The sequence below is a fragment of the Pseudonaja textilis genome, chromosome 1 (genome assembly GCF_049901715.1).
Source record: "Pseudonaja textilis isolate UNSWEBS1 chromosome 1, rPseTex1.2, whole genome shotgun sequence".
Classification (NCBI taxonomy): domain Eukaryota; kingdom Metazoa; phylum Chordata; class Lepidosauria; order Squamata; family Elapidae; genus Pseudonaja; species Pseudonaja textilis.
This window is the reverse complement of record NC_141990.1, coordinates 218,562,996-218,585,210: the sequence shown is the minus strand read 5'-3', so window position 1 is coordinate 218,585,210 and position 22,215 is coordinate 218,562,996. Positions and strand designations below refer to the sequence as shown.

General features: G+C 36.1%; 1 protein-coding gene across 1 annotated transcript in view; it reads right to left on the bottom strand.

Annotated features, from left to right (window-relative positions):
- Positions 1–214: 214 nt before the first annotated feature.
- Positions 215–22,215, bottom strand: part of XRCC5 (X-ray repair cross complementing 5) — a 71,281-nt gene continuing 49,280 nt past the window's right edge. Inside the window, exons 17-21 of the mRNA XM_026708006.2 lie at positions 12,477–12,586; positions 11,871–11,967; positions 9,203–9,270; positions 2,706–2,777; positions 215–591 (exon numbers count right to left, since the gene is read on the bottom strand). Of these exons, the coding sequence (XP_026563791.1) occupies positions 577–591; positions 2,706–2,777; positions 9,203–9,270; positions 11,871–11,967; positions 12,477–12,586 (362 nt within the window). The 3' untranslated portion in view covers positions 215–576. The remainder of the gene's footprint in view (positions 592–2,705; positions 2,778–9,202; positions 9,271–11,870; positions 11,968–12,476; positions 12,587–22,215) is intronic.

The window sequence follows — 22,215 nt, the reverse complement described above, 5'->3', positions numbered from 1 at the left end:
GTTTTAAGTTGCAGACCACCTATACACGTAGGATACCATGACACAGTTTGTTATGTCCCCTCTCCCATCTAAACTCTTCCCTGCAGGGATGCCCAATTGCCCATGGCATCTTGTGAACAGGCAATGAATTTGAACATAAAAGCTGGGCAGTGGATGATTCAGCATGGATTGTACTAAGCCAGCCCATCCAAATCACGAGTATATTCAAATGGAATAGTGCTAAGGAGTTTTTTTTTTACTTGGTTACAGTTTACAAACCTTCAGAATAGACCATAAAACTCTTAACAATGTTCTTAACATTTACAATAGCCCCAAACCTGTAACATTTCAGTAACACACTAAAAATGCACATATATTTCTAAATATAAAGTCCACTGAGATTCCACACTGATACCATGTCCTCTCCAAGCAGTGAAGGAAAATTGAGTCAGTAAAATATTGTGGCTCGCGCTGGCAATTTTTCTTAAGGCTTCTGCTGACCAAGATTTAAAGCTTGCAAGCAATTTCTTTGGAACTTGTGCCTTTTCTGGAGCTGAGCACTTCACATTAACTGGCTATCAAATGCTGCTTGACTATTTAAATCATGTCCAGCTGCAAAAGAACAAAAAAAAAGTGTTTGAAAAGAGACTATCAATTATGGAAAAACATAAGAATAACTTTTGAAAAATACTCTTTTTCAGGTTTTTTTTTAAATATCCTGGTTTTCTCCCACTAAGGAGGACAATTCACTAAAATTTGGACTCATTATTATAAGTGTCGAGGATAGATTTTGTGTGTAATGATTCAGGATTTAACAGAAGCTTGAACTCTGTTGCTAACATAGAGTAAGCATTATATTCACAAAATACATTGATTATTTTTTCTACTGTTCTTTGATCTGAATCTATACATATACCCACACACTCCAGTGAAAGTAAGTCTGCATATTAAATTGTAAGTATAAAATATATTCCTTAGCCTAGTAATCAACAACACATGTATTAGAAACCATATAGAAACTGGGAATGATTACCGGGCAGACCCACCTTGCTACCTAAGCTTCCAACAAAAGAAAAAAAGGAAATAAATCGATTATACTCTAAATAAACAGTGTTATGAAATGACACACAGAGGCAGAATCAAACTGCAAATAACTGCTTGATGAGAGGAGAATTACTCCACATTATTTTTATTCTCCAAATGTTATATTACAGCTGGAGTGGCCCATTCTTATACTCCTGAAGTGCTTCTGCATTGAGGTGCTCTGTTACATTGAGGGTGAAACTTTATAAGAGTGGCTTCCTAATGGCAATAAAGTTTTCAAATGATACAAATCAGTGTTTCAGTTGCTGAGGTGGAGAAGCACTGACATAAGTAATGGATAATCTTTGCATCTTTGAGGAAGATGTTATGAGACAGAATGGGTTATGGTTTTATTTAAATGTGCAATACAACAAGAACAGGTATATTGCTTCTTCTTGCTACTATCACTTGCAATTCAATAATGAGCCACAAATATCTAGACTCAGGCCCTCTTTTACAATGTATATCCTTAAAAAAACAAAATCAACTAAAAAGCCATCTTTTTGATGGAAGACAGAGTCAGATTTCTAGGCTACAGTTTCACCATGCAACTATATACAGCACTTGTGCTCAGCTGTCCATATTCCTAGATCTGTTTATTAGGAAATGAATCCAACTGGAACTTTATAAGTCAACTGAAGTGAAGCATCTGACTTCTCATCCTAAAACCACTGAGCCAGAGGAGAAAGTGGGAGAAAGGAGAAGCTGTTGTAGTTAGAAACTCCAATATATTTTCTACTCATTTACCACATAGGTATTCTGATGTGTGTTATGCTAAACTTATCCAGCTGGAAGAAATGTATCTTTCGCTCCAACTGCTACAGGATCTCTCCATCAATGGAACTAATCAGGGCTTTTTGGGGAAAGCTATTTGCTTAAAGATGTCAGCCTTGTAATTTGTTACTTGCTGAGGATGAGCAAAAACTCTTCAGGGCAGGATGTACAGTCAGATCCAAGCAAAGCAGAATTAATGCCTCACCTTCTAACACAACCAAATGATGTGTCCTTTGAAAGCTTCTCCACAATTTGAAATTTCTTTTTATCAATTCCCTGATTAAAATCCGAGGGGCCCAAATTCAGGTAAGGTTTGGTTTAAGAGGACAATTTGCCAGTTGGGAGACAAGAGACCAGCCAATGCTATCGGACAGGGGTGTCAAACTCAAGGCCCGCAGGCCAGATCTGGCCTGTGGGTGCTTAAATTTGGCCCGCCGGGCTGCCCTGGAAACAGCAAAGGACTAGTGCCTCTGCTAGACAAAATGGAGCTCAGCAGGCCGCTGGCAGAGGATTGCAGGAGGCCGTCGCAGCTGAAAACTGGGCCCAGGACGGCCATGAGCAGCCCTCCCGAGCTCCGTTTTCACTGGCAGAGGGTTGCAAGAGGCCATCGCAGCCGAAAACGAGGCTCAGGAGCCCGTTTTTGCTGGCAGAGCACTCGGGACACCCAACATGAGTGACATCGAGCTGGCCATGCCCACCATCCTGTCCACGCCCATCCCAGTCCCCCGAGGTCAAACACAACCCTGACATGGCCCTCAATGAAATCAAGTTTGACACCCCTGCTATAGGATATTGAAGGGTGAGTAATGTTTCTGACTCCATGTGTCACTATGCAGCACATGTATATTAACCAACATTAAAGTACTTACCAGATCATCAACATCACCACCCTCTTCTGTCACTGGTGAAACTTCCAAGGGCTTTTCTTTGGGAGCCAAAAACTACAAACAAAATTCATTTTCATGTAATCAGCGTTATATTTATATTTATTTATATCCCACCTGTATTATTTATTATTATAACAATGAAAGCAGTATACATATCTAATACTGTCCGTGAATGTATCTAACTCCTTCCTCCTCCTATTTTCCCAACAGCAACCCCACCCTGCGATGTGAGTTATGAAAGATTAATTTCTCCTCCCTCTCTTATTAATAGCAACAACAACTTACAAAAAAAGGAAGAAAAATATCTGAATCAGGAATGTTAAAAGGTTTGGAAAAACAGAGGTCACCCTTTTGGATATTACACTTCACTTAGGAAGTAAGATAGGCTCTTGATTATAAGGATGATGCTCTTACATGCATTTTCTCTAGAGCACCTTTCACTGAGTAAGCAAGCATACACACTGCACTCTACATCACTGTTAGCTTCCTCACCATTACTGGAAAACCCATCTATTTGGCAACTAGGCAGAAGGACAAAACTAGACAAAAGAGACCAGACTAGACAGAAGGACAAAAAGGTAAGAAGGAATGAAAGAATGAAAGAAATGCTTTAGGTTGTATGGAGAATCTCCAGGAATAGAATATATCCAATAGTGATCATTGCCTTTGTATGAAATGGGTGACTCAAGGAAGCAAAGGCCTAAGAGGGTCAAGACAAAACTCTTGTTCCCTTCCACACTGTCACACTCATGCACAACATTCCTGCTTTTATGTCCCAAATAATATTCATCCATCAAATGTAGAATTGCAGAATGTAAAGAGTAGAAGACATACTGTGAATACTAGAAACAGCAAATATCCTATCAAATGCCTAATGAGTACCAATTATAATTTTATTCTTAAAGTTGTCGTATGATATGAGTAAATTGCCCATCAATCACTTAATTTTACATCACACAAAAAAGATCAACAATATTTGACTTCCTTTTTTTTCTTTTTAGCAACAAGCTTTGTTTTGACTCAATTTCCCAGCTATAATATACATAGAACATTAATTTAGCAGTATTACTTTTGGTGCTTTTGATTACCATGTACAGTATATGTGATGGATTGTATCCTACGGTGCCTTTTCACAGAGTGCAATAGAAATCATTGATGTCAAAGATTTCCACTCGTAGCCCTCGGTCCTTTAGCTGTAGAATTATTGCTATGAGAATTTTTTTTTTCATATCAATTGGAATGACTGTTATCAAAACAGAGAACAGATGCAAACTACTTTGCCTTCACAGAAGAGGCAAATTTTAGCCCTCAATAAAACAAAATAAAAGCAGAAGGAAATGGATAAGAATTTTACTGCCCTAAATGATATAGAGAGAGGTATCTCATTTGAAAGCAGAGTATGCACTGGAATTGAGGTTGTGACCTTAACCTTATTTCTAAAAACACTGTTTAACAGAGATCTTGAGTCTTCTTTCTTTATATTAGTTCCAGTCTAGCTTGGAAAGAGAGAATTTTGTCAAAAAAAAAAACAAAACACCCTGAAGCAAGTGTGCAATAGAAGTGGAACGAACAAAAGGGTACCTCACATTTCAAGAATGAGGCTACATCCTTACGATGTTGGATCTAACCTGATTAGCTGCTTTATTTGTGTCTGTCTGTCTGCCTATCTATCTATCAAAGTAAAAAAGCACTCATGCATCATCACAAAATCTCCAGAACCGTAAAGCCTATAAATTTGGCATGTATATTCCTCTTGGCTTCTAGGTGCTCACTAAGAAAGGATTTTTCAAAATGACCATCAGAGCATTAGTATTTCCTATATAATTATTAACATGCTCTGATGCTAAAGAGTTCTAATCCCCTTCCCCACCTGAAAATAAATCTTTTCCAAATGCAAAACACAGGCAGAGGAAAGGAGTTTCAGTTTCAGTTTTACTTTCACATAAGCAAACAGCTTTACTACAGAACAGTTGACCTAAGCCATGCCCAGGCTCCTTGCTGTCTCTTTCTTGCTCACACAGCAAATACTGTTTCAGTTTTCAAACCATCCTGAACTCTCTCACACACTGACAGGACACTAGCCAGATGAATATCAATGGATGCTGGTAGGCAGAGGCACAATTGCCTGATCACATAGTTTCGTAGCAAAGCACAAGTACCCTGCTAGTATCCAATATCACTTCTCTGCTAACCTACAGGCAAACTCTATGGTAAAAAAAATATTTATTTTAAGACTGATTCCGCAGCCTTTTACAACAAAACAAAACCTACAGAAAGATTTATATAGTAAGAAAGATTGCACAGTTGTGACACAGCATGCCTAGATGCTCCTTTTCTCTGACATTGTGGATGTAATGCAATTATTGTAAAGGCAATGTTGAAGCAACAGCAAACTGTTAAATTTAAACACCTTTTTGCACTGGAGCAAATCCCATTTTGCAGTTAATTAAGGTAAAATGCTATTTTTGAAAAGCACATATTTACTCCGAGGCCTCCAAAGTGGCACCATAACACAAAATGAAATGTAAACAGCACATAACTGAAATGTGTTATGTGATGATGATAAATTGCTTAGCAACTATGTTAAACTTTTTTTTATTTTGAATCAAAAATCTCTAAGCATCAACAGACTGTTTTTTTCTACTTCTTGACATGATCTACTTTATATTGAAACAAAATGAAATTACATATAATAATCATGTTGAAATCCTTCAGTTGTCAGAAAAGTGACAGAAAATGCTTGGCCCACTTCTCTTATCAACAGTGGAACACTTTCTATGTTTGCTCTTTTGATTATGTATATCAGTTTTAATGAGAACTACCTTCTCAGTGAAAAAGACTGAGGGCCGACATAGAGCATGAGTCAAAAGACAAGTTGTACTGTATCAACTTTTTACAAATGACTGTTTACTAGGACCATACATGCTTTGGAAATAATTCTGAAGACAGGCTTCTGATGTTGTTTCTGTTGCTTTTGTTGTTCAGAAAAGCAGTTTTGATTATTAGATTTTGCATGAGAGTGTAAAAAGGGTATTGTTACTTGAAAAGTCACATCATTTATTAAAGCAGGGGTCCTCTTGTTTTCAGGCATCTACAGAAATCTGAAAAAAGTTAGAAAAGGAAATGACGTCGCGGTGACACCAGTCGCAAGGGAATGAAGCGCTCCGTCCCTGTGCTAGGTTCTCCCTGTTCGTGGACTCCGGAAGCAGCCAAAGCCACCTAGGAGCATGCAACTCCCCTGTACAGCCCCAGGGCTTTTTCTGCCATCTATGCCACATTGTGGAGAAGAGGCAGCCAAGATGGCTGCCACGCAACTGGAGACAGATTAACATCTAAGGAGAGTGCTGGAGCGGACTTAATGACAGTGTTTGGAACTGGGTGAGAATAATCCTTTTTATTTAAAGTGCAACCCTGACAAGAATATTCAGAAAAGAGAGACTCACAATTATCCTTAAAGTGGCGGTGACCTAACACTGGGAGTAAAATTCTAAAAATTTAAAAACGGAAGGGAAAGGAATTAAAGGAAGAAAATAGAAAAATTGTTAAAAATACAGAAAATTGGATTTTCAAATTGGACAGACATTGGCTTTGGATAGGCATTTTAAAATGCTGAAATCATACACAAAAAACCTAATATAATATTTACTTTTGGAATATATCAATAAAGTCTGATAAGAAAGACAAGGCAAAGTGAAAATTGATTTAAGAGCACTATCAAAGGAAGGCATCATATTTCCAAGTCCTGGAAAAACCTGGTTTATGGAGAATTAAAAATGAGAAATAAGAGAACTTCATTATCAAAAGATCCCTAAAAGCTTCAATATAAGACTCAACTGGTAGATGGATTTATGAAGGTTTTACTCTTAGATTACTTAAAAGAACAAATCAATTAATTTTGGGATATAAAACTCCTGGGCATTGGACACTGAATTTCTTATTTGAAAAGTGGCTTTGGTTTGAATAAAAGATTGTTGGACTAATGGACAAAAATGAATAAAATAAACAAACACACATATGAATGGAAACTGGAAAGAAATTGCTTTGGAAATTCAGAATATAAAAGACACCTTGACAAGAAGATGCAAGGACATCTTGAATAAAATACAGAGCAGAGACATAGAGCTGGAAATTGAGACACAAATGACAAAAAAAAAAAGCAGGAGGTCCAGAAAGAGGAGTCAATTGAAAGAATAGCCAGAAAAATAGAACAGAAAAAACAAGAAACAAAAAGAAATGATAAAAAGGAGATAAAAATGAAAATGGCAATGATTGATGAAATAAACCAAGAGGAGACTACTTTAAGGGAAGTTAAACAGGAATTGGAATTGCAGGGAGATTTTTTGGGGAGAAAGATTGATTGACATAAAAATAATATATTGAAATATTGCATAAGATAATAATGAAAGATTACAACTTAATCAAAATAACTGTACTATTACTAGAATTACATAACTTGTTAAACGTAAATATGATGAATATTATTTTATGTATATTAAAATGTGATTAGAAAGGGGATTTTTTAAAAATATAATAGTGGCATAATTAAAAATTAAAAAGGGGATAAATAATGGAAAATTACAACCCAATATAAATTTGTGAATTATTAGAATTATATACTCTGTTAAACACTGCAAATATGATTATCAAAATATTATTTGTAGTAAAAGGAGTGATGTTAAGAATATGGAGATTGACACAGAAATAACTTACTGAAATATCAAATAATCAAGAATGATAATTTAACAAAATAAGTATATTAATATTAAATTTTAAAAGATTGTAAATTGTATTCAACATGAAGAATATTGTCATATTTTTTTAAATGTAAGACACTTGTGCCACACTGTTCACACAATATGTTTGTTGAAACAAAAAAATAAAAAAAATAAAAGGAAAAAAAGAAATTTGAAAATAGTTGGTCTACTTTAATGAGTAGTAGAGCAAGGCAAAGCTCATACAAGGTCTGAAGCTCTTCTTCCAAATCATTTGCAAAACATGTATAGACTTACTGGTCACAATTTAAATGCAACATGCACCCTTTAATGGCAGGCCCTTTAGATGTGTGTTATATATACATCTCTGACAATATTAAGTGCTTTTAAGCCAAGGTAATTGCACATAGAAATGTGGCCTATGACCTGAACAGAAGCTGATCTACAGCCTGATTAACTATATTGAAATTCAAGGCCTGGTTCACATGTTTGTTCATGTATTTGGTCTATTTATACAGCCATCTACCTCAAATACTTGATTCTGGAAAGCTAACAATGATTAAAAAGAGAATTAAAAATATTATAAAGAAAGCAATGAGTAATGCACATAGCAGCTGAGATAAAGGACTAACCGACACAACTAATACAACTATGATACTGGTTTGATCTCACACACAGGGGTTCCAGGCTCAGTAACAAAAGATTTTATGAAAGTCCAGCAGGGTTGAATCAAGTGGAGTGCTCCTTATGTTAGTGAGCATGCTAGGTGTTTAATTAATTATGCTTCACCAACACTAAATGATCTTGTTCAACTACCAGTAGTAAATATAATTAAATCATACAACAGTGCCCACTGATGATCCAGGACTACATGTAATTAGGCAATATTACAAGAAACAGTACTAATCCATATCTACACAATATGAACAGAAATCTCTTAATATCACCTTAAAGTTGGGTCTGAAATATAAGAGCTAGGGAAGAAATTCCAAGAATAGATCTCCAAAGACTCTAAGGCCTGACAAAGGAATGACAAAATAATTCTAGCAAATGCTGTGTATTAAATGCAGGCTCTATTTATAATAGGTCTTAATTTTTATTGGTTTGTATTGCATTGATCCCAATTATAGATATTCCATTTAGTGTTTTGTGACCAAATTGTGATGGCTGTCCTGAGAAGAAAGATTTGGGGATACCGCATGTGGTCCATATATTGTCCTCTCTTGATCTAGAGCTGGCATGAATGAATGATTCCTATCCTTATCAGTTTGATCTATATGTCCTTACCAGTTGCCTTGTTGTAAAAAGCAACAAACTATTATTAATATATGAACAATAAAGTTTTAACAAACAAGAGGTTGGAATTCTCAGCAGTTTCCTTAACAGCATACATGTAGTGAAGCAGAATGCAAGGTTGATTTTATTTTTCAACCTAAACATGCTTATTTCCACAACAGAATATTCCTATAGAGAAGGGCAGGATGAGGAAAATAATGTGCTAGTTAAAAGTGCTAACAATGAAAAGGATATAGGATAGCTGACTTAGAATAGCAGAATATAGGGATCTTCTATCACATCCTATAGAAACATACATCTATATTTATGTAAGGGAAATATAAAGCTAAAACTTTTTTCCAGAAATGAATTTACTAAAATTAAATATGTTATCATTTGTCTCATGGAACTAAGTAGTGACAATATTCCATATTTACCAAGAGCCTAATGCAAACCATGCATTTTGAGTATAAGAATGCTATATCCTGATACCTTTTTGGCATCTTCAGCTGTAAGAGAGCTTCCTTCAGCTTCTTCATTGGTGATCAATGAAATTCCTTCTAAAAGTAATCAAGTAATTTACAGTTAACCTTTTTCACATTAGCACATCAAATCAAAGTATCACAGTCAGAAATCAAAATATTTTTTGAGATCCACATGACAGCATCATTTATATATTGGCTAAGTACCATAAACCTAATTCAAATATTAAATAAATATAATCCATTAACAATATTTTTTGAAGCAAGGCATTCTGTTCTTCCACAGAGCTATTCTACAATCTAGATTATCTGGATTAAAAATAATAAAACAAGCTGAAGCAAATTAGTGATGAGGGGGGACCGACATTTTTAGTCCTTCTCATTTTATCAGATATGTTTAAATCTTCCTTAAGAGATAAGTTGATTTTGATCTGGCTTACTGCAGAATTTTTCCCCAACATCAGCCTGTCTCACCTCTACTACTAACATTTCTCTAGCCCAGCTGCTAACTTCTTCAGAGGAGAGCCAAAACTGAATTAGGCTACAAATGTCACAACCCACATTCAAGAGATGAGAATGGTTATAACCAACCTCTAATTGATGACAACTCCCTCCCTATATAAGTAACCAGATGTTTATGAATATTGATTGCCTCTATAATTATTATAGGGAAAAACATCTGCCTGGGAAGCTGACATTTTCTATTTTATGATTTTACACCTATATTTGATATACAGCCAAGATTGGCTGTCTTATGTTTTTAGCCAAATATTTCTTTCATACTCTTTAATTTGTCATTAATATAAAAATCCTATAGCTGGGAAGGATTTATATAAACTAAATGGCTTCCTGTTTTCGGGATGCACAAGTCTTTATGTATGTGCCTGTTAAAAATAAAAGCTATATGGGCATGAATGTTTGAGTTATTGTTTGCGTTTTAAAATTAGCTTACACAAAACATTCTTTTGATTGATTATTCCCCACTTGATTGAAGCGTGACGCATAAATCTGCCTTACCTCTATAAAAACTTTCTGCATTACATCTATGAAAACATTTCCCTCATTCCATCTGGAGATGCCTACCCAAATTTCAATAAGCATGAGAACAAGGAACGTGCTATAATACTTTTATTTTACGTGGCTGGCCAAATTTAACAGGTAAGTTATGATCTGTTATAAATTATGCATAAAGAAGCACAAACAGATTCAATGGAAAGTGGGGGGGGGATATATTTCAGCTAAAAAGTACAATAAAGTAAGTACAAATCTATTCAAATAGATTTTGAATTCTGGCTATGGGTGATTTCCCCTCCCCCAATTCACTATGCCCCAAAACATTCAAAATAGAATATACTGTTTGAATGCTGCTTGCATTGAATATTTGGTTCAAATATTTTAGCGTTATAGTGAATGAGTTGAATGCATCCAACCATTTCTAGGGATGAAATATGATCATACCTCTTCTGTGGGAAGCTTTTGATCTAGTGGCTGAACAGTAGAGGAACTGTTCTCTGCCAATTCCCTGGGCTCCACCAATACTCTTTGGAGTAGTGGAGAAAATGGAGCTAGGGATATAAATGGGATGAAGGGATTAGTGAAGCATTCCATGACTCACACCCCTTCCACCTGCAGGATAACACAATATGAATTGAAACGTGTTTTTATAATAGTAGAGGGTTCAATATTACAATTACTGGTAGCAGAATGACTATTGTGTGCCCACTTCTTTCATCAAATTCATTGCATGTCTGCAATTTGTATTTTAAAATGAATACTTTCTTTACGCCCATGTGTTTGTGCACACAGGCGTACACATACATACACACACACAAAGAATAGAATTCTTTATTGACTAAGAGTGAGAATGTGTGTGTGTGTGTGTGTATTCCTGCATGCATATATACATGTGCATACAGGAATACAAATAGACACACATACACATCAGGGGTAGGATTCTACAGGTTCGCACCTATTCACTAGAACCGGTTGTTAACATTCTAAGCAGTTCGGAGAACCGGTTGTTAGAAGAAATTCCTGGCCTAAACCTGTAAGGAAGGCAGGAAGGAAACATTCTGGTGTTGCTTACAGAAACTGCCTCTCCATGAACCCTGATTACATTCTTGGCAGGAGTAGACTTCCTGTCTCAGGAACTTCTCTGGAGTTTTTTTCCCCCTCCTTTGCTGGTACTTTGCTTGTGTGGAGTGACCATTCAAAGTTACAATGGCACTGAAAAAAGTGACTTATGACCATTTTTCACACTTACGACTGTTGCAGCATCCCCACAGTCATGAGACGCCAGGCAAGGAGATGCGTGCCTTGATGTTGAGTTGGCCACGCCCAGCCAGTCACATTACCACCAAGTCACACCCACCAACTAAGCCATGCCCACAGAACTGGTTGTTAAAAAAATTGAATCCCACCCCTGATACACATATATTTCTTTTGTACTCCTGTGTGTGTGTTTGTATGTGAGTATGTATGTGTGTGGTGTGTGTGTGTATATCAGGTCTACATTTGTTACCTAGACAATAAGATGAGTGATATCTAAATTTGATAAATAAATACAATAATTAAAATAATTATTTTGAATAGAAGTATTTCCCTTCACATTTCTGATATCCTTTACAACTAAATCCCGTCTTCCTCTGCTGCATACCATTAACTATTATTTGACGTACCTTGTATCACAATCTCCCAGAAATCTGATAAGTTTTTGTCTTCCACCTTTTTTTTCAAGGCTTCCAAAAAATCATTAAAGCACTGCACTTCTGAGAGCTGACATGGTGACAACAGCAAAGGAAGAAGACAGAGAAATAAAAGTTAGCTTGATACCCAAGAGACACCATATTCTTAATTCATTGTGATACTCTGAATGAAGTGGGCGTAGAAGAGAATTTCCAACCATCACACAGACATTTATCTGCCCCCAATTGGATTCAAGCTTCTACTATGTAGTATATCATAAAAGAAATGTGATTTATCAAATCATTTATCAAAGGAGCAGTGCTACTTTGGTGGCTTGAACTAAGAAATTATTTTAGATGAAACTTCTGTTTCATCTAACAGTTACAGGTAATTGAAAATTTCAAGAAAGCTTGATCTGTTCAGAATACGGACCTCAGATCGAAAACAGAGCACAGCCATATCTTTTCTATCTCTAGCAATTTATAACTATTTTGTTCTGTGTATTTTTGATGCCACTTCATCAGTTTTCAATTTTAAAAAATGCATATCTCTTTGATCTTGGTTTCCATAAAAGATTATTGCTTTTATGTCCATGTTACCTTAATGGCGTCCTCTCGGAAGACTTTTATGCAATGGATGCTCTTCATATAATACACAATTCCTCTGTTTTCCAAAAACTGGAAAATGTGTTTTATCAGCTGCTGACTAACTGGAAGACAAGAATCATAAAATTCAGATATATCATTTGGAATGAGTAAGCAGTGTGGATGTCATTCAAGTTGTGCAAAGTATTAAAATCCTGATAACTCAAGCATTAACTTTAAGAAACCATCCTTGGACTCAGTGCTACTGAACAGCTTTTACCCTTCCCTTTTGCAGGAAGGCTGTTGAGAATATAGTCAAACTGCAATATAAGAGTCTTGGAGGAAGCAGATTACCTGGTCATTTTTCAGTCAGAATTCAGATCAGGTTATAGTATCGAGAGAGCATTGATTACACCTGCTGATGATCTCTGGAGAAACCAGGATGGTTGTTTCTATCCTGGCCCTCTTTGATTTTTCAGTGGTTTTCAGTATGATTGGTTATGGCATGGCTCAACCTAGGAGACTGGAAATTCAGGAAAAAGTGTTTCAGTATTCTTTTTGGGGTGTGTGGGTGTGTGTGGAATCAATACCAGTTGGTTAATTTAGGTGAGGTGGGGAAGAGTAGCCATAAACCGCTGCTTTGAGGAATTCTAAATAACTTTACTACCTCTCCACTCCCATTTAGCATCTATATGAGGCTACCGAGCAAGGTCATCCAATAACATGGAATTAAGTATCATCACTATGATCAAGTTTGTCAATTTGATGCTTTTCTAAATAAAAGAAATTGTCTTGGAAGATGGACTTTGTTCTTTTTTTAAAAAAATGGATTTCATCACTTGGAAACCTGACACACGTGTATATCTGTACCCCAGGCTGACAAGTGATCCATCAAGATGCTTCTGCAGTGTCTAGAAAATGTAGGGGCCTTCATCAAACTCTTTTTGAATTTCATCTTTATCCATCTTCAATAAACCGGCCAGTATTTCTGCCATCAAGTATTCCAAGTCTTCTTCTTTCGATTCTGTCACATTTTGGAATCTTAGGTAAGTTGCTGCCTTGTCCATTTCTAGGAGGACAAGGGAGTCCTCCATTTCTTTGCTCATGCTTTTGAAATCTTCATCCACCCTTTCTAATTCCCTTTCTGTTCGTTCGGTTCTTTTCTCTACTTCTTTTATTATAACTTCGTTTTTCTCCAAGGCCTGCTGCAACACCCCACTTTATCCTCTACTTTAGAAATGTCGCTTTCATTTCTGTCTTTAGTTTCCCATTTCTTCCTTCAATTCATTGATATCTGCCCTTGTTTCACTGTGGTTTTTAATCATTGTTTCTTGCAATCTTGTCAATGAGTCCTGTAAAGTTAGGAACATTGCTTGGATATTCGCATTCGAGATGCTAGTTGACTTCTCTGTTGGTAGTGTTTCCTCTATTGTTTTTGTGCCATGGATGAAGTTGTTGTCAAAGTAGACATTATTGTGGGATTAACCTTCCTACCAGATTTCAAAGCAGTGGTAGTTGTAGAAGTCATTTCCTTCAAAATTTGTTTTTGTTGTTGTAGAATATTGAATATATTATTCCAAATTGGCATTCAGTATTCTTAGTTCTGTAACTAAAATTGACCAAGATCTATCAACCTATTAAGTAGCTATATTCTTGACTAATTAGTAAAGTGTAAATATTTTCTCTAGTTTAACTTCAATATAAAGTAACCTTAACTATAAAATATATTACATTCACAGATAAACCCACACAAAGAAATATAATATTGGTCTAGAGAGCTCTAAGCTTATTAAGTAGCTAATGCTTAATATTCTTACTGTCTCCCCTATATTCCCATTCAAATTATAACAATCTCTATTAATAATAACTTAACTAAATTAATCCAATATTTTAACACTCTAATATTTCATTACTAAATGTACATATTTATCAAGAGGAAATCAGAGGGAAAAAAAAAAAAGCAAGCATATTTCAACATAGCATACCATCAACAAATAAGAAAGAAGAGAGGCTATTTTTGTAGTAAGTATGTACACACAGAAAAGGGTTGGGGAAAAGAAAAAGAAAATTCCAAAGACAAGAGTTTTTGTTTCCGCTTTTCACTTTGGAAGCTTCCACTTCTAGCACACCGGAAATGGCAAATGAAGATTTGCTGAGTAACAGCTGCCAGTAAGCAATATTCCCACTCGTTTCAGCGTTCTGGGTGCTGCCTATGGAGTTGCTCTGTCTTTCCCCCAATCGGCTTCGTTCTGCTTCTGGATCCAATTTAATAACTTCAATCCAAATGTTAGTGATAATAGAGTCTTCAGACTTCCAAAATTCTCTTTACTTCTTTTTTATTTCCGACTCTCTTCTGCCTGCCAAGCTCTTTCACATTCACTAAACCAATTCTTTTGTAGCCGCTTCGTCTTGGAGCTCACAGCTGGCATTCACACAGTATTTAACAGCCTGGAATCAGTCTATTGTCAAACAAATATCTTCTCTGCCACGACTCTCTTTCCCCCGAGCTTGCAAACTTTCACTCACTTTTTCTTCCCATCGGTGGCAGTCCGGACTTGGAGCCTCCATTGTTAGGAGGCTGTTCTTGATCGTTGGGCTCTGGAGGGCTTCCTCTTCGTTACAGGGGGTTGCTTTCCCCACACTGCAGCCGAGGTTCCCCACACCGGCACGAGTCTCTCCAAGACTCGAGCACCCCGAAAGATCGCACCAAACTCAAGAAAAAGAGGCTAGAATCACGGCGGATTTCTGCCCCTCTAACCGTCCTTGCCTTTCCACCGGAAGCTCAATACAAATTATGCAAGACGCCACAATTGTTCTAGGGAAGTACATATACGATTCACTAGAAGATGTGTTGAGACATGATATACAGAACCTCAAGAGATAAAACTATAACCTACAAAGAGAAAGAAATTGTGATTCTTAAACAGATACCGAGGAGAATAAGGGAACAAAGGCGTGACTATAAATTCCTGGCAGCATATTTAAATAAAAAAGAATCACATTTAAATGGCTTATTCCAGAAGGAATGTTAGTGTCGTGTGGAAAGAGAGGAAAATCAAAATAGATACTATGGAAAAAGCCCAGGATTTTTACGAACGGATGGTGGGCCCACAGGAGCAAAATAGTAGGGAGAAATTGGACACAAAGTTTCAAGAAGAATACAGTGGACATAAAAATAGAACTGGAGCGGTAGGAAACCAAGAAAATACCTATTCACAACAAAAGACAGAAGGAACTACATCAATACAAGCGCAAGAAGAGAGAGGAATTGTTACACGACAAAGAGCAAAACAAAACTAAATAGATGGGAGAAAAAAAAATTACTATCAATAAACATAAATGGTTTAAATTCAACAATTAAGAGAAAAGGATATTATCTAAATTAATTAAACATAATGCAGATATAATGTGCCTGCAAGAAACCCATATAAAGAAGAAGGATGAAAAATATTTAGAATGCCCGAAATTAGGAAAATTATTTACCACACCAGCAGATGAGGAGAAAAAGAAGGGAATCGCAGTATATGTGAAAGAGGATTTGAAATCTGAGCTAATATGGTCGGACTTAGAAGGAAGGACTCTGGGTTTGCAGATCTGGATTAATGATATTCCAATTCTTTTAGTAGTAATATATGCCCCAAATGGAGACCAAAAAGAGTTTTTAAACACCTATATGGAAAATTGGTTGAATTGCAAAAAAGAAATATTTGTATGGTAGGGGACTTCAACTCCATTGCTGATTTCCAAAAGGATCACAGTAATGCGGGAAGAATAAAAGGGGAAGAGAGAGCTCCCCAAGATTTGTAGGAAATGATGGAAGAGCTAAATCTGACAGATATATGGAGAAGATTACATCCTGAAAAAGACAATTTACATTTTATTCAAATCCCACAAAACATGGACACGGATTGATATGGCATGGATGAGTGGAGAGATAGCAAATGAGACAAAAGAAGTGGAAATTTTGCCTAATGAATGGGCAGATCATAATCCAATACAGGTAATATGGAAGGGCAGGGCAAAACCAAAGAAAAGATGGACCTTAAACACTCAATTAATAAGAGAGAAAGAATATATTAATAAATTAAAGGAGGAATTGATTTTTTTATTAAAGAAAATGATAACGGAGAAACCACGAAACAAAACGTTTGGGATACGATGAAGGCGGTTATAAGAGGCACAACAATCTCTTATAATGCTAAGAGAAACAAGGAAAAATACTCCCAACAAAACAAATTACAACAGAGAATTAAGGAGCTAGAAACCCTTCTACAAAATAACCCAAAAGAATCCAAACTGCAAAATCAGATAAGTATAATCAAACATAAACTGAATTTAATTGATCAAGAGAAAATGACTATGAATTTGAACTTAACTAGACAAATCTATTTTGAACATGCCAACAAGCCAGGAAGATGGCTATCTTATAAATTGAAAAAAAGAAAGAGAAGAGACTGATATACCAGTTAATAGATAGCAAAGGAGATACATACCAGGAAATAGAACAGAAAAAGAAATCATTCATAAATACTTTGAAGATTTATACAAAAGAGAGGATGTCAGTGAAGATAGAATAAGGAATTATCTAGATGAAGTAAAGGATAAGGCAATTGGGGAAGAAATGGCTGAACTATTAAATAAAGACATTACTGAATCGGAATTGAAATCAGCAATAGAGAGCCAGAAAAATAATAAAACCCGGGCCCAGATGGGATCCCAGGGAGCTGTACAAAGGCAATAGCAGATCAAATCGGATCACTTATGGTGGAAGTTTTTAATGACGTTTTACTAGCAGCTAGGATGCCGGACTCATGGAGGGGGCACTGATCTCGCTGATCCCGAAGGAGGATACAGATCCCAGATATATAAACAATTACAGGCCGATTTCACTCTTAAATACTGATTATAAAATATTCACTTCTATTATAGCAAACAGATTAAAAGATTGCTAAACTTGTATATACATGAAGATCAAAATGGATTCCTTCCAACTAGGCAAATAAAGAATAATCTAAGAATAGTATTAGATGTACTAGAATTTTATGAAGCCCACCCAGAGAGACAAGTAGCACTCATGTTTCTAGATGCAGAAAAAGCTTTCGATAATTTGAATTGGCAATTTTTAATTCAAAAAATTTATAATTTGAATCTGGGTACCAAATTTGAAAATATTATAACAACTATATATGACACACAACAAGCTAATATAATAGTGAATGGGGAATGCACCCGCCCAATAAAGATAGAAAAGGAGTGAGACAGGGTTGCCCACTCTCTCCCTGCTCTTCATATTAGCATTAGAGACATTATTAACACGAATTAGGCGGAATTCAGATATAAAGGATTAACAGTTAAGAAAGAGAATATAAATTGCAAGCGTTTGCGGACGATATGATTTTCTTCCTTGAAGAACCAAAAGACAGGGGACCAAAATTGATGAGTGAATTAGAGAAATTTGGAGCAGTAGCGGGACTTAAAATAAACAAAAAAAAAACCAAATTAATGACCAAAAACCTAACAGAAAAACAGAAAATAGAACTAGAAGAAATAATGCAGATACAAGTGACAAAGAAAGTGAAATATTTAGGAATTTGGCTAACCCACACTGTAAGACACTTAAAGAAAACAATTATGATAAGCTGATACATCAGGTAAAGAAAGATTTAGAATCGTGGGGAAACTTCAAATTTCACTACTAGGCGAATTGCTACTATTAAAATGAACATTCTCCCTAAATTTTTGTATTTATTTCAAAGCGATCCCAATTAAATTACATAAAAAGTTTTTGAAGAACTCAATAGAACAACTCTGAAATTTATTTGGCAAGGAAAAAACCAGAATAAATGTAAAAGCAATGCAGGATATGAAGAGCAGGGGAGGGTTAGCATTTCCAAACTGGGAGTTATACCATATGGCCACCTCATTAGTTTGGTTGAAGGATTGGGTGAGTTTAACCAATAAAGAATACTATTTCTAGAAGGCCATGATTTACAAAGGGGTGCACGCCTTTCTATGGGACGTAGGGAAAACCAGTCAAAAATATTTCCATAGACATTTAATTAGAGACGCACTATTAACAATTTGGAGGAAAATAAGGAAAAACATTATACAAAAGTACCAGTATGGATTTCAACAATGGAGGCAATGATTCACCCAAACAATTTGGAGCTTACTAAAATGATTAAATACAAAGATTTATTAGACCCACAAGGAAATTTGAAAGCGAGGCTGGATCTTCAAGAGCAAGGACATAAAATTGATCAATGGGTTTATCTTCAGATTCAAAGCAGATATAAACAAGACAAAAAGAATTTGGAATTAATAACAAACTACAACAGTTAGATAAAATTTTATTAGGATCAAATAAAAAAAACATAACAAAATTTTATAACTACTTATTAGAAACAGAACTAGAAGAAGAAATCGTAAAGGAAATATGATTGCTTGGAGTAAGAATGTAGGGCGCAGCATCACATTAGCGGAATGGGAGAAAGTTTGGGGCAGAAACAATAAGATTACCAAATCGGCAGCATACAAGGAAAATCTTTATAAAATGTTCTATAGATGGCATCTCCCCCTTCGAGGTTAGCGAAGATGCACCCCAACATGAGTCCGCATTGCTGGAAGTGTAGGAAAAAGAAGGAACCTTTTTCCATATGTGGTGGTCCTGTGCAGAAACCCAAAAGTATTGGAAGAAAATCAAAACTTGGTTGGAAGAAATTACCAAAGAGCAGATTGAATACAAACCAGAGTCCTTCCTACTAGGGATTTTTGATAAGCAAATTTCCAAAAAAACTAAATACATAACAATACACATTTTAACAGCGGCCAGATTAGCCTTCGCTCAACATTGGAAACAACACCAAATTCCATCAGAAGAAATGATTATTGAAAAAATCTCAAGATGCGCAGAAATGGATAAATTGACTTTGGCGCTAAAAACAAAGACACTTCACTATACTATGAAAGCTGGAATTGTTGGTATAATTGGATTGACCAAAGATAAATAATATATTATAAGGCATAAAAGGAAAGTACCAATACATAACAACGAGGTAGCGATATAAGTTAAAAACAGGTGTGGTTTTATGACACAAGTTAAGGTGATGAAAACAAAAGAAGATCTTGCAAACTGTTAAATAAGAATACTTTTAATCCTGTAACCTCTTTCTTTCTTTTCTTAAAATTCTTTCCCTCTCTTCCTCTTCTCTTTTCTTTCTTTTCTTTCTTTCTTTCTTTTGCTTATTTGTGTATGTATTGTGACTGGTTTTAATTGTAAAAATTAATAAACTATATTTAAAAAAAAAAAGAAAATGTAGGGGCCTGAGAATGGAGGAACAAGCTCAGGCTCAATTAAGGCAAGACTGAATGATTGTGGTTTTGGAGTCTTCTCAGATCTTACCAACTTTAGTTTTGAATGGAGTAGACTTTTCCAACACCAAGCTAGTATGCAATTGGTACTTAAGGAGTAGCTGACTGCCATGGTTAGGAAGGCCTTTGCCCAGTTCCATTTTTCTCCAATAGTTTCTGCTTGTCCCATGCTGTCCAATATACCATGCCTTCTCCAGGTCCCTTCTGTTAAACTGTCACTTAATGGGACCCCCAAAAGGTGTCTTCTCTATTGTGGTGCCTGCCCCATAAACAGCATAGAAAATTTAGATAGTTCCAAGGATGCTGATCTTTCATTAATTCTGAAGACCTGGTTGTTGTCTGGGTGTTAGCTATGGGGTGAGTTCATCTTAATGCTATGGTTGTATAATTTTAAAGCGTGATATGTCAAGCTGAATTTTTAAGGAAAAAGATCCATGTTATATATATAAAAAAGATGAGGGTGTGCTATCACAACCCTGTGATCTTTTGAAGAAACACATCTGCCAATATGTAACTGTTAAGTCAAATTAGAGAATCAAAATAACTTATTTCTCTTGTTCAGATGCTTTATAGCAAGATATATCTAAGATATTCTCAAAGGAAAGTAACACAATAAAGGAAATTGAAACAGCATGTTAAATTTTCATGAGCAACCTCCCCCTATGCCTGAAGAGAAAATTTTTCCATCAGTGTGTACTACCTGCTCTAGAATATGCCAGTGAAACATGGATACTAATTTCACAATCAACACAAAAACTACGAGTGGTACAAAGAGCCATGGAAAGATATATGTTCAGCATTTCAAGACAAGAAATCAAGGCCTGTACATGGATTAGAGAGCAAATGAATGTATACGATATTGTCAAGAGAGTAAAAGAATTGAAATGGAAATGGGCTGGTCATATAGCAAGAACAACTGATAGCAGGTGGACCAAGGCAGTCATAGAATGGATCCCACTTGATAAAAAGTGTCCACAAAGAGCACTAAAACAAGATGGATCAATGACATCAGCAAGTACTGCAGGCCCAGTTGGCAACAAGGTGCTCTACAGTACCACTGAGAACATGAATAGGTTCTTTGTTTCATCTGATTTTGATTTATGTTAGATTTAAAAACAACACCGATAAGAAACTAGCCGAATACAGAAAAAAGCTCTTGTCTAAGCATCAATTCCAGTGATGGCTTTGGAGCCCAAGTGACTTTGGATTCTTAAAAAAATAAAAAGTTGGGTGGCTACAACCCAGTGTGGACAGCTGGAAGCAAACGTAAGTTGGTCATCTAGTATTTTATGTGCCATTAATTTTTTTTCACCTACCACAACAGCCATTTTATAAATAGACAATCTCTGCAAGGCGCTGTTTGGCAAGTACACAAACTTCATGCTTTCAACATTCCAAACGATCTGACTCGCAAAAAATGTTTCCTAGACATACATAGGCTGCCATTCTTTGAAGGAGCTTTGTGTGTTTTTTGCAAGACATATAAATAACAAAAAAGTATTTAATCTGGATCTTCACTGATGGACATTGTCTAAACAGCATCTTTCTTAATTTACAAAGCATTGTTAAACTACCAACAGCCATCATCATAGAAGGGATCATAAGCAAAAAAGTAAATAGCTAGAAAAAAATAGTACTTGTAAAACTAGCCAACACTGCGACACTCAATATGCTCACTCAGACAGTCACTTGGATCTAGATTTTCCTCTGTTCACTAGGTTAAATTTGCCACTCCATCTCATTATATTTTACACTATTCCTAAAAGTCACACACAATATCTATGAGAAATCTGTTCATGAGGAAGAGGGTAAGAAGATAGGAAAAGTTTTATTCTAATCAGAAAAGGTTTCATTAACAGAAAGTCAGTTAGAATCAAGGCCAGGGGAGTACCAATCAACAGGCTGCCTCTAACCTCACCTCAACATGAGTGAATCAGAGGTGGTATTCAGCAGGTTCTGACCAGTTCTGGAGATCGGGTAGCGGAAAGTTTGAGTAGATCAGAGAACCAGCAAATATCACCTCTGACTGGTCCTGCCCCCATCTATTCTCTGCCTCCCGAGTCCAGCTGATCGGCTAGGTCTTCTTTTGTTGCCCTACACAGGAGAACAGAGCTGGAAAGCAGATTAGTAGGGTGGGGAGGGAATGGGGATGTTGCAGTAACCTTCTCCTGCCACACCCACCAAGCCACACCCACAGAACCAGTAGTAAAAAAATTTGAATCCCACCACTGGAATGAATTATCTTTTGCCCAACAACTGTTCAAAAGCAAAATGCTAAACGAAACCGAGATGAATTCCTTTTTGTATTTTTATACTGTGACATGAGCAAAGAGGAAAGATCTTTTTGTATGGATTAACCAATAGGGCAATGAATTGAAAGGAC